At 52.9% G+C, this 11,456-nt stretch overlaps 2 protein-coding genes across 2 annotated transcripts; both read right to left on the bottom strand.

Moving 5' to 3' along the window:
* Positions 1 to 267: 267 nt before the first annotated feature.
* On the bottom strand, positions 268 to 1,765 carry Ppy (pancreatic polypeptide). The gene is made up of 4 exons (XM_046442911.1): positions 1,683 to 1,765; positions 879 to 1,069; positions 577 to 648; positions 268 to 413 (listed from the first exon to the last, which is right to left on the bottom strand). Exons 2-4 carry the CDS (start codon positions 1,067 to 1,069, stop codon positions 389 to 391), a joined length of 288 nt encoding a protein of 95 aa, XP_046298867.1. The 5' UTR covers positions 1,683 to 1,765; the 3' UTR covers positions 268 to 388.
* A 6,233-nt stretch (positions 1,766 to 7,998) lies between these two features.
* On the bottom strand, positions 7,999 to 10,054 carry Pyy (peptide YY). The gene is made up of 4 exons (XM_046442908.1): positions 9,948 to 10,054; positions 9,092 to 9,215; positions 8,507 to 8,694; positions 7,999 to 8,388 (listed from the first exon to the last, which is right to left on the bottom strand). Exons 3-4 carry the CDS (start codon positions 8,692 to 8,694, stop codon positions 8,304 to 8,306), a joined length of 273 nt encoding a protein of 90 aa, XP_046298864.1. The 5' UTR covers positions 9,092 to 9,215; positions 9,948 to 10,054; the 3' UTR covers positions 7,999 to 8,303.
* Positions 10,055 to 11,456: the final 1,402 nt, after the last annotated feature.

The raw sequence follows: 11,456 nt of genomic DNA, 5'->3' as shown, positions 1-11,456 counted from the left end.
AAAAAAAAAAGGAAAAGGGGCTGGGGGTGTGGTTCCATGGTTAAATGCGCCTGAGTTCAATCCCTGGTACAAAAAATAAAAATAAAAAAGACGGCCACTGACCTTAGGGGAGTCCCTGCCTGCCCTGGGCCACAATTTGTCCCTCTATGAAGTGAAGCAGAGAGCTGAGTGGGCCTGGACATTACAACAGCCCCTTTCCCCCTTCTCCCAGCTCTCCACCTGTCCCCTGCCCCCATCAGGGGCCCACAGAGACACAGAAAGGAGCTATGACATTGACTTGCTTTATTGAGCCTATGTAGGAGCAGGGAGCAATCTGTGGCCAGAGCCATGGGTGCAGAGGAGAGCTGGGTCGGCACTGCCCTGGAACTGTAGAAGGCAGGAGGTGGCATTACAAGTCCATCGGGCTCAGCTCCCTGTGAAGAGAGGGCAGAACTGGTGGTGTGGGGCCAGTTCTTGTGCCCTTAGGAGGACTGCTCTGGGCCCCGTCTTCCCCACCATCACCCTCACCTGCCCCTTTTCACCCCACTTCCACTTACCCCAGAGAGCTGAGTAGATGGGCAGGGGATCAAATCCTACCTGGAGGCTGCTGCGTGGGGGGAGTCCCATTCCAAGAAGTCCAGAGTGTCCTCCTTATCTCTTTTCCCATACCTGGGAGGGAAGGGGCAGCTGGGGCAAGCACCATGCAAGGTGCCAGCTCACCCGCCTCAGACGTCCCCTCAGGCACCACCCTACCCTGGACATGGCTCAAACCTGTTCTACAGAGATGCTGTTTCCCAAGAGCAGGCATGGAGGGGGCTGGGGACAGGGGTGGGAATGGGGATAGGGCTATGGCCAGCGCCCTGAGATCCAGGATCTCTCTCCCTTTCTCTAGTACACACCTAGGCCTGGTCAGCATGTTGATATATCTGCGGAGCTCAGCTGCATACTGGGCCATCTGCTCTGGCGTAGCATTGTCTCCGGGGTACACTGGCTCCAGTGGCGCTCCCCAGGCACCCAGCAGCGGCCGCAGCAACAGAGCCACACAGGTGGACAGGAGCAGCAGGGAGAGGCAGCGGTGTACAGCAGCCATCTGCAGAGCAAGGGTCAGGGAGATGGAGGCAGAATGGAAGCCAGTGTGCAGACCTGGCTATGCATGGGAAGAAGGGCCTGCCTGCCCAGCCATCACCCATTACTTAAAGCGAATCTTGGAGACAAGGGACAGAACAATGGGTCACCAGCACCTACCACTGACCTCTTTCTAGACACTGCCCTGGAGAGCAAAGACACTTGCTCCCCCCAGCTGTGATTAACTTGGTAGCTAGAGCTCAGAGGCCTTAACAAAGCAAAATAATTTAGCAGACAAGGTCCCGGGGATATGAGGGTAAATGGGGTAGAGAGGACACACATGATATACAGAGCCTGGTGGCTCTTAGGATGCATAAATGGGATAGGAACTCAAGGGGGGTTGCTTATAGAAAGTAGACTCCAACTTACACACAAGTCAAGGGGACATGAAATGAATTTGTGAGGCAAAGGACAGAAATCAGGGTCTAAACTTCCTCTGCTGGTTTATCCAGATGTAGAGCACACCCAAGGAGTACCTTAGGTCTCTCAAGGCCCCCTCACCTAGAAAACACCAACTCCTTCCAAGACCAGAGACCCAAGGAGCCTCCCAGAGCCCAGGCCAGACTGAGCCCACTTACCCTGAGTCCTGAGCAAGGGGCCTTGGATGGAAGCAGTCACCTGCCTCAAGCTGGATGGGTCCCCCTGCTCTCAGCTGTGCCCCTTTATAGTCCTCAGCCCCCCAGAGTCCCCGCCTCTTTTCAGTCTCACTCCCCAGCCCTCACCCCCTCCTCTCACTGTCTCCCTGGTACCTGCAACGCCAGCAGGGAGCCAGGGACAGGAGGGGGCCAGGGCAACATTCTGCGAGCCAGACTAGCAGCATAACAGATGAAACTGGGTCATGATGGATGTCTCCTGTGGGCCCCCATTCCCGATGTCCCCTTCCTTTTGGGTATCACAGGAGGCTTGACTCAGGCAAGACAAGGTTTGGGGTCTTGTGCAACTGAAAGATTATGTCCCAGGTCTTGGAACACTGCCTGCAGCCTCCCCAAAGTGAACCCAAGTGATCAAACAGCTTCCCTCAGGGTGCAAGGTTGAGGCCACGGCTCCAAATTGCAGGGAAGAAGGAGGGAAACTCAGGCCTCCTTTCCAGTGTGCCGCCAGAATGAAGTGAGAACAGGGAAGGAACCTGGGCTCCTCAGGCAATGTGGACAGGAGTGGGGACCCAGATGTGGAGAAACCCATTTGGTTCCTCCAAATAGTCCGCAGAATGAGAACTGATGTGAAATGAGGGGTGGGGTGTCAGTTTCTGGAGCCCCATCTCCTCTCCCATCTCGGAGTTTCACCCCAGGGCAGTGCTAAAAATCAGCCTCACTTAGAAAGTCTCAAAATGTCCAAAGTGCTCCCAGTTCAGTCACCAAACTGAATCCCTACAACAATCTATATTACAGACTCAGAAACTGAAATCTGCTCTGAGATATTAAGTAATTGGCCCCAAACCACACAGAAAGTCTGAGGAGAAGCAAGGTTTGAAAAAAAAAATCCATCTCCAAAATTTGACCTGTTTTCTAACTGGAACTGTCAGAGTATTGCTATCATGTCCTGCTTTGTCTGAGAAATGGAGGGACCCACAGAGGTGAAGGCACTTTCTCAAGATCTCCTTGCTGCCTAGGTCTCAGTTTCTGCCTTTGATGCCTATCCCCCCACTGGGTCTTTCTCCTGCTCAGTGTCCTTTTCCCAACTCTGGACCCCTCCCCAGCTCAAGCCAAGGACAAGTACTGGCTGAGTCCACATTGAGGGCTGAGAAGGAGATTCTGAGATTCTGCTGTCCCAGATCAGGACACCAAGAAATGTCAGGGTGGAGTGGGGAGGGGAGAAGTTGTTCAGGTCCAGGGAAAACTGGAGGTGAAACCCAGGGATCTGGCATCATAGACTTAGAGGTGAACAGCTGGACCACAATCCTGCCTCATGCCATTGGCTAGCTGGGTGAGCCTGGCTGCAAAATTCCTTTAGCCTCTCTGAGCTTCTATTTTCATCTAGGTAAAATGTGCCTTATCATATCCATCATCTCAAGATAGGAAGGAAAAAAGAAGCTCAGTAACCATCAGTGTCCTGACTGGCTCCTCTCAATTCTGATTCCTGAAGAACAATGATGCCTAACCAGATAGCCTACATTTCACAAGGCAAATATGGAGGTCCTTCCACCTTAGCAAGCCTGGACCCTCCTCTGGCCTGGGTTTTCCACTTCACAAAACAAGGATAGTCAATGGGTAGCTGGTCCCAGACATTGCCTTTGAAGGGTAGAGACTGCTGAATACCACCAGGGGGTGCTGGGCCCCAGCCCTGGTTGAAAGGGTCTGGGCTCCCTCAGGCCAGTAGTCTGGTGGGACCTGTTCTAGCCACTCACCATGTCAGAAGCCAGTGGATCTGGGGATTGACTCTGGTGACTGGGCCATTCATAATTCTGTCCTGTCACAGATGTAACCAGCTTTGTTATAAATAATAGCTCTCCACAAATGTCAACCAAGCTTTCGTTTTTCTCCTTTGCAAACAAAAATTACAAGGTCCCCTAAGGGATGTTGTGACAATCCAGGAGGAAGGGACAGTGGCTGTAATAGCATGGTCAAGTCCAGAACAGAGAAAGCTTGTCTTCGTGTGTGTTCCCACAGAGCTTGCATGGAGCCTCTTGGGAAGCCACCCAACACTCCCCTGCAAAGACAGGATGAAGGCGCCAGTGGCCCCCTTTCCCACTGCCCAACCCCATGTCCTCTGGGCAGGGAGAATAACCCAGGAGCAGTGTGGGGGACGGAGGGAGTGCTGTGATGATGAGACCAGGAGAGGAACACCTCAGGGATCTCAGGGCGAATGAAGGCAGGTGAAGGAACAAAGGGAAGAGGCCTCATAGTTGTGGCTCCCAGGGCAGGAATTTGGCCATGTCCTCTATCACCCCTTTTTGGGGCTCTCTAACCTCAGTCTCTGCTGCTCTCAGTTACCCAGCCAAATATCAGTCATTTATGGTATATCTATTCCTGGGTCCAGAGCAGGAGGAAGGGAAGGAGAGAGGTTTCTGCAAGGAGCTCAGAGGCAAGAAAGTAGGTGGGGGTTGGGTTGCTATTGTTTTGTTTTGTTTTGTTTAAAAGATGAGGACATTGTCAGAAATGTCAATGGTGCCAGTGAGCCAGCACCATCCCTCAAGACCTTTCTTACAGGTCATCTTAATAGGCTCCTTTATTACCTGGTGAAGGAGGCAGGAAACCAAGGCTGGGAGAAGCAGTTGAGGTTGCCTAAGACCACAGGAGGGATCAGGACTAAACCCAGGTCCACGTGGTTCCAGGGGCTACACTCTATCCCAATTACCAGGACACTTCTGCTGACCAGAGCCTGGTCCAACTCTTAGGCCAATGTCTTATTTCCAAATTGTGTGGCAGCAGCAGGGTTTAGGTTGGGGTGTGACTGCCCTCAGATTCCAGTACCCATGGGATCCCCTAACCCCGGGAGAAGCCCTTGGGCTAAGGATAGCTGAGAAATTCACACAAACACCTTAAACCTCTCATCCTACTCCCTCAGGAGCTACTTTATCCTGATTTGGGGCTCAGGACACTAATTTGAAGTCTAGACCCTGTCAACACTTCCCTCCATCTGAGTCTAGAGTCTCCATCTGCCCCTAATCCAATATGTCTGGTGTCCTTTTAAAAAGGGTGAAATTCGGACACAGAAACAGGTATGCATAGAGGAACTTCTAGCCCAGAAGAAATGCCTGGAACAGATCCTTGCCCCCTTCTTCACCAAAGGAATAAATCCTGCTAGCATAACAGCTTGATTTCAGACATTTAGCCCCTAGTCCTTTAAACACCCCAGTTCTCTTGTTTTGTTTGACTTATTTGCTGGGGATGGAATGAGGACCTTGCATATGCCAGGCCAGGGCTCTACTACTGAACTACCTCCCTCACCCTCAGGTTTGGTTTTTTATGTCAGTTCTATAAAACTAATACAGTAGACCCCCTACTTATCTTGTTTTCTGTGGTTTCTGTGATCTGCAGTCAATCAAGTTCCAAAAATATTAAAAGGAAATTTCCAGAAATAAGCAATTCATCCATCTTAGATTTCATGCCATTCTGAGTAGCCTGACAAAATCTTATACTGTGCACCTCCATCTTGCCCAGGATGTGAATCATCCCATTGTGCAGCATATCCAAGTAGTGTACACTGCCTGTTAGTTACTCAGTAGCTCTCTGGGTTATCAGAGAGGCTATAGAGGCATCACAGCACTTTTGTCCAAGTAACCCTTATATAGTAGCCTAAAGCTGCCACACAGTGCCTACATCATCCACCCACTTCACCTGATTACACGGGCATCTTACCATCTCACATGGTCACAAGCAGAATGAGTACAGTCCAATTAGCTATTTTCAGAGACAGAGACCCACATTTACATAACTTTTATTATAGAATACTATTATGATTATTCTATCTTAGTGTTTTTAATCTCTTGTGCGTAATTTATAAATTAAACTTTATCATAGGCATGTATGTACTGGAAATAACAGTGTACACACTATAGGGTCAGTACTATCAGTGGTTTCAGACATCCACTGGAAGTTTTGATACCTATCCCTGCAGACAGAGGGGACTATTGTATGAAAAGGCAATCATGGAGCACTCACAAGGGTTCAACTACTCTGAGAGCCTCATGCTAGAGAGGCCACGTGTAGGTACTGTGGTCAACCGACTTATCTGAGCAGAAACTGTCTGCAGCTATGAATATAATTCGTATCAGTTCTCTTCCATTAGCCTCAAACTTACCACAGCTCTCCCAGACAGACCAACAGACAGAGGATCATGGACACCTACACACAGATACGTCCTCCCACTCCCCTGGCTCTTCAACTACACATGATCAAGCTCCACTGCATGTGCCCATCTCCCCCAGCTGGTACAGAGGAGAGAAGACAGGAAACGAAGTAGGATGGGAATGGACCTCAGGAAATGGCAAAATGGAGAAGCCAGAGAGACAGACTCCATCCTGAGAAACAAGAATGGCTTCTGGGAGGCAACGTCTACCCAAAGGTGTATTTTAGGCTAAAGAGAAGAAAAGGGCTTTCCCCGCAGGGCAAGTGGCCTGGGCAAAGGCCCAGAGCATCAGAATCCATACAGTCCAGGGCCTATTCCAGCCCCTGGACCAGTGTCCTCTGTCCCACACTGCTGGCCCTACCTCAAGAAAGGCTGGGGGACAGCATCAGGGAGGGTGGCCCCCTAGTGCAGGTTGTGTCAGAGCAGAGCCAGGCCTAGAGTCTTCTCACCTCCCAGGGTCACCTGTCTGCAAACAGGCCTGCATGGCCCTTACGCCCCCGTAATGCCGCCCAGCCTTCCTGCCTTTCTTACCCTGTCTGGGTCTGGACACAGCTTCAGCCTGATTCTCCCTCTCATCCCCCAGCCACCTGCCTCGGACTTAGGCAGGTCCTGCTGAACTGGAGGAAGTCCACAGTCAGGCCTTTCCTTTAGGGGGCCCTCAGACCATAGAGGCGGGGTGTGGGGAGGACACAGAGACATGGGTAGGTCTCTTAGTGAACAGAGCAGTAGCCATGAAAGTTCAGTGGCCAGAGAGGAGAGAAAGAGTATAGGTCAGGGCCAACCAAGGCAGGCTTCCTGGGAGAATGAACTGAGAAGGAAGGGTGTCTGAGATCAGGTTATCCAGTTGAAACACCCATGGGGTGGAAGGGACTGGAAGGTATCCCTATAGTCTTGTCACCAGGAAGGCACAGTTAATGACTCATGCACTGTATGTACATTCAACAAAGTGGGGAGGAGGGTTTTGAGAGAAAAAGTGACCTCCACACTCTCATTGTTCCTTCTACTCAGGTGACAGGTTCCTTAGAAGTGATTTTTTTTTGGGGGGAGGGAGTACAGGGGATTGAACTCAGGGGTGTTTTACCACTGAGCTACATCCTCAGCACCCCCCCATGCCTTTTTTTTAATAACTTTATTTTATTTATTTATTTTTATGTGGTGCTGAGGATCAAACCCAGGGCCTTGCACATGCAAGAAGAGTGCTTTACCGCTGAGCCATAACCCCAGCCCCTGCCCCACCCCGGCCTTTTTAAAAATATTTTTTTAGTTGTCAATGGACCTTTATTATTTATTTATTTATATGTTGTGCTGAGAATCGAATCCTGTGCCTCACACATGCTAGGCAAGCACTCTCCCACTGAGCCACAACCCCAGCACCCCCAGCCCTTTTAATTTTATTTTGAGACTGGGTTTCTCCAAGTTGTTTAAGGCCTCGCTAAATTGCTGAGGCTGGCATGAAGTACAAGCCTCCTGCCTCAGCCTCCCGAACCGCTAGAATTAAAGGCGTGCTCTTGAGCTCTTGATCTACCTCTATAGCCGACACACCCACCTCGCCCCATAAATGGTTTTTCCTCCCCAGCCCCATCCTTGATCCCATCTTAACCTCCAGACTTTGCAGCCCCGGAGACTAGTAGTACAGCTTTTTGGGGGAGCAGGGGTACAATCCTAGAGTGTTGGTATCTTGCCCGGCCCTATACCAGTCTTCATCTTTGCCCTGCGAGGTTTCTATGTCCCGGGTTACCCTCCTAGGCTGCCTAGCATGTTCCTCTCCACCTCTCCGTCTCCAGAGACTCTTCTTCTTGTTCCTTTCTCTGGAGCTCCTATCCACCCCTCTCCCATACCCCCCTTGCCTGGAGTTCCTTTCACAGAGGTCACTTGTCTGGGCGCTGTCCAGCCCCAGAATAGCAGCAGTGTCTATCTATGTTCAGCTACTAGCACAGGGAGCCCCACCCCACCCCAGCCTAGTTTGGGGCGCCTTTTTGGGGTGGCGCCGAGTCTTCTCCCTGATCTTGCACCTCCACTCTCTTCTCCTACCGAGGCCACCTCCTTGAAGGAGAAGGGAAAGGAAACAGACGCACACATTCAGTTTCTGTGAAATTTGCTCTTTATTTGGGGACAAGGAATGGACCACACATAGCCCTCGGGCCCTGATACCAGGGGGCACAGAGAAGTGGCCGGAGGGCCCTACCCAGAACTAAATATGCACTTGATGTGGGTGTAGTTAGCATAGCTCCCCGGAGGCCTTGGGGTCTTCCGCACGGGTAGGCGTCTCTGGCCCACAGGAGGGAATGGGACGGAATTGCGTCTGGAGCGCCAAGGCCGAGGCCGGGGCAAGTCTTAAGTGAGGGTGCCAGGGCGAGGTCCCGTGGGCCGGGCCATGCTCCAGGGGCCAGTGTGTGGTGAGAGGAACGCTTTTACCGCGACCTGACGGGGCGGTCATCGCCGTCGGGGAACAGCAGCTTGGAGAAAAGGGCGTCCGGGCTGTCCCGTTTCCCGTACCTGGGGGCGGGGTCACAAGGGGCGTGGTTAGGCCCCTGGTGGGGTGGGGCGGGGCGCAGGGCGGAGTCCCAGAGGCGCTGCCCCCACGCCCACGGCCACGCCCGGCGCGAGCGCTCACCGCTGCCGGGTGACCAGGTTGAGGTAGTGTCGCAGGGAGGCGTAGTAGCGGCTCAGCTCCTCCGGGGAGGCATCTTCGCCTGGGGCCTCGGGTTTGGCGGGGTAGGCGTCGACCAGCGCTCCCAAGCAGGCGAGGAGGGCCAGCAGCACTGTGACCGTAGCGGGCGACGGCCTGCACACGGTCACCATCTGGAAAGGGAGCATTGGAGCGTGGGGCATCCTGAGCCTCGACCGTGGGAGGCTACGGCAGTGGTTGCCGTCGGGCCCACGCTCCGGTGGCCTGTCTGGGACTCGTACTGGGCTAGGGCTCAGCCACCCTCTCTGTGTTCTCGGGCACCACACTGTCTCTGGCCTCAGTTTCCTCCTGTGCCAGAGTCACAATAAGTCCTGTCTGCCTCCCCACTTCTGCTGCTGCCCAAGTGGTAGAGGAAGGAAGAGATCTCTGCTGGCAGCCCGATTCCCAGACTCTCCTTCCCACCTCTGTTGGCCCCCTTCCAACCACTCAGCCCCAGCTGCCACCAGCCAGGCCTCAGTTTCCCCACAAAATAACTCACTACCAGACCATTCCTGATCCCCAGCCACTCACAGCGATAGCTCCCAAGGCGAGATGATCAGGAGGTGGAAGGTACAGGCAGTCCCAAGGACACGACTGCTGTAGGTGGAGATGCGGCCTCTGCTCAGCGCTTTTCCCGCGGGGCTTATATCCCGGCCTGGAAAGGGAGGGGGAGTCCGAGGGGAGGGGGAGCAGGCAGGGGAGGGCCCTTCCTCCTTCTTTCCTCCACCCCTGCCACTCGCAGAGTTTACAGCCAGCCAGGACGTGATGTCTCCACCTCGCAGGAGCTAAGGAGGCAGCTGCCGTGCTCAGACTCAGGGTCCCAACGGACTGGTTGCCTCTTCTAAACCCTATTTTTACCCCACAGCCCCGCAGTGGCAGGTCTAGCCCCCTAAAGATGTGAGGCCTTCGGATCTAGACTCCTGGGGTAGCCCCTAGGACCAGGGATGTGAGTCCATCTTCCCTAGCCTGTCCTTAGGTGGGAATGGGGAACCTGAGGGAGGACAGGCCTCCTCCAGCCTGTGGAACCCGTGGCTGCTCCTTCCAGGAGGCCTTTGTCTTCAGCTTCTGCTTGCTAATGCCTTTGATAAGGGTCCAGGAGTGACAGGACCCTGTGGGGGGAAAGTCTCTTTTCTGGAGTCAGGGTAGGAGCTTATGACCTTGGCTCCTGACCTGCTGCTTATGATGTTTTTGGGGAGAGGCCTCTCTGGATATTCCATTATATCCATTCTGTATTAAGAGTTGGGGACAGAGGTAGGAGGCAGAAACAGCTGAATGAGCCACCTCTACATCCAGCTTGGCACATACAGATCCTGGTCCAGCTGGGCCCTCCATAGAGCCCCCTCCCAAGGCAGAGCCCCCAACCCCATCTCCATGTCATTCAGGATACCTGGTGTTTTCTTTGGCTGAGTGATGTCAAGCTGCCAAGCATATGCCACTGTCCCCAGCCCATTATAGCTTTCACTGGGGTTTGGGGTCAATATTCTCACTCAGAGCCTTTGAAGGAAATAAGAAAGGACTACCATTAACTGTGCACCTCCTGTGTGCTAGGGAGGTCATCATTTCTGGTACAACAGCACCATGAACCCATGAACTGAGTTCATCTGCATTTTCCAGGTGAGAAAACTGAAACTCTGAGAGGTGATGGTCATAGAGGAAGAGGGTGGGGAAGACCCCAAGAAGAAGTCCCCTCAATCCTGAGGGCAAACAGGTTCTGCACCTTGAGCTCCGGAGTCAGGCATGAGAGCAGGAGATAGGAAGCTGTCTGGGCCACCACCCACTTTGAGAGGTCTGGGTGGGGGAAGCACCCAGACTGCCAATCGATCAGACCCACCTTACCCCCAGGAAGAGAAAGGTCTCTTAGGGAGTCTCCCCATAAAGCTCTTTCCAGCTTCCTCTACAAGGCCTGGCCAGAGCCTTCTGTTTCTAGATACTCCATTCTCATCAGTCCATTGAGGCAAGAGGAGTCATTTTGTCCAGGCCCCTCATTCTGGGCCAGCCCCTCCACTCCCCAGGACAGATGGCTGTGGGTGCTATTTTTAGAGTTCTCCTGAGAGGAAGTGTCCAGGGATCCCTCAATTGCCTTTTTATGGGTTCAGTCACCTGCACTCTCCGGAAATGGCTCTTTATCAGCTAGTCAAGCCCAAAGGGCCCCTGTACAACCCAAGAAACACCAGGGCACTTGCTAAGCATGGAAATGGAAGGAGACACTGGGACAAGGGGATATGGAACCTACCTTCAGAGGGAAGAGAAAAATCATTCTTAGGGAGCCCAGCCTTGTCCTCCAACAGCCCTAGTGTCAGAGAAGAGTCAAGGGTTTATCTTTGAGTTCCCCCAGTCTGAGGTGAGGGGCACAGTTTGATCACTGTGGACCCCTAGTCCTGGGTGGGGAAGGCACTCAACTATCCCTCGAAATCCCATCTGAGGAGTTCCCAGAGCACAAACACAGGGATAAGCCTGTGCCCAGATTGGAGAGGAGATGGAAGAAATAAAAGAATTCTAGTTCTTCATGGAATGACCAAAGCCAGGAGAATGGTTAAGACAGCTGTGAAGTACAAAGTCCTGGGTTCAGATCCCCAGCATCACATACATCCAAAGACAGCTGTGACTCCAGGGTCAGGCTCTAGACAGGGACCCGCCTGCTGAAGGGGCAAGGATATGTGGGGGTGGGGGTGATCTTTGACCTCGCAGCACTAGCCAGGGTGGTGAAGGAGGTTTCTTTGGTGCTAAACCTGGAGGAGAGAGGTGAAGGAGCTTGTAAGGAGCACACAGAAAATCTGACATCCCTGGAACCTGCTCAAGCCTTGGGGACTGCAGGGCCTGAGGACAAACGGGAGGAAAGGAGAAGAGTGAGAAGGTAGAGGACACAGGAGAAGGCCCACATTCATTGCACAACTTC

The sequence above is a fragment of the Marmota monax genome, unplaced genomic scaffold (genome assembly GCF_021218885.2).
Source record: "Marmota monax isolate L192 unplaced genomic scaffold, Marmota_monax_Labrador192_F-V1.1 WCK01_AAM20220418_F8-fsc00205, whole genome shotgun sequence".
Classification (NCBI taxonomy): Eukaryota; Metazoa; Chordata; class Mammalia; order Rodentia; family Sciuridae; genus Marmota; species Marmota monax.
The sequence above is the reverse complement of the archived record's forward strand: the minus strand, read 5'-3'. Positions and strand labels throughout refer to the sequence as shown.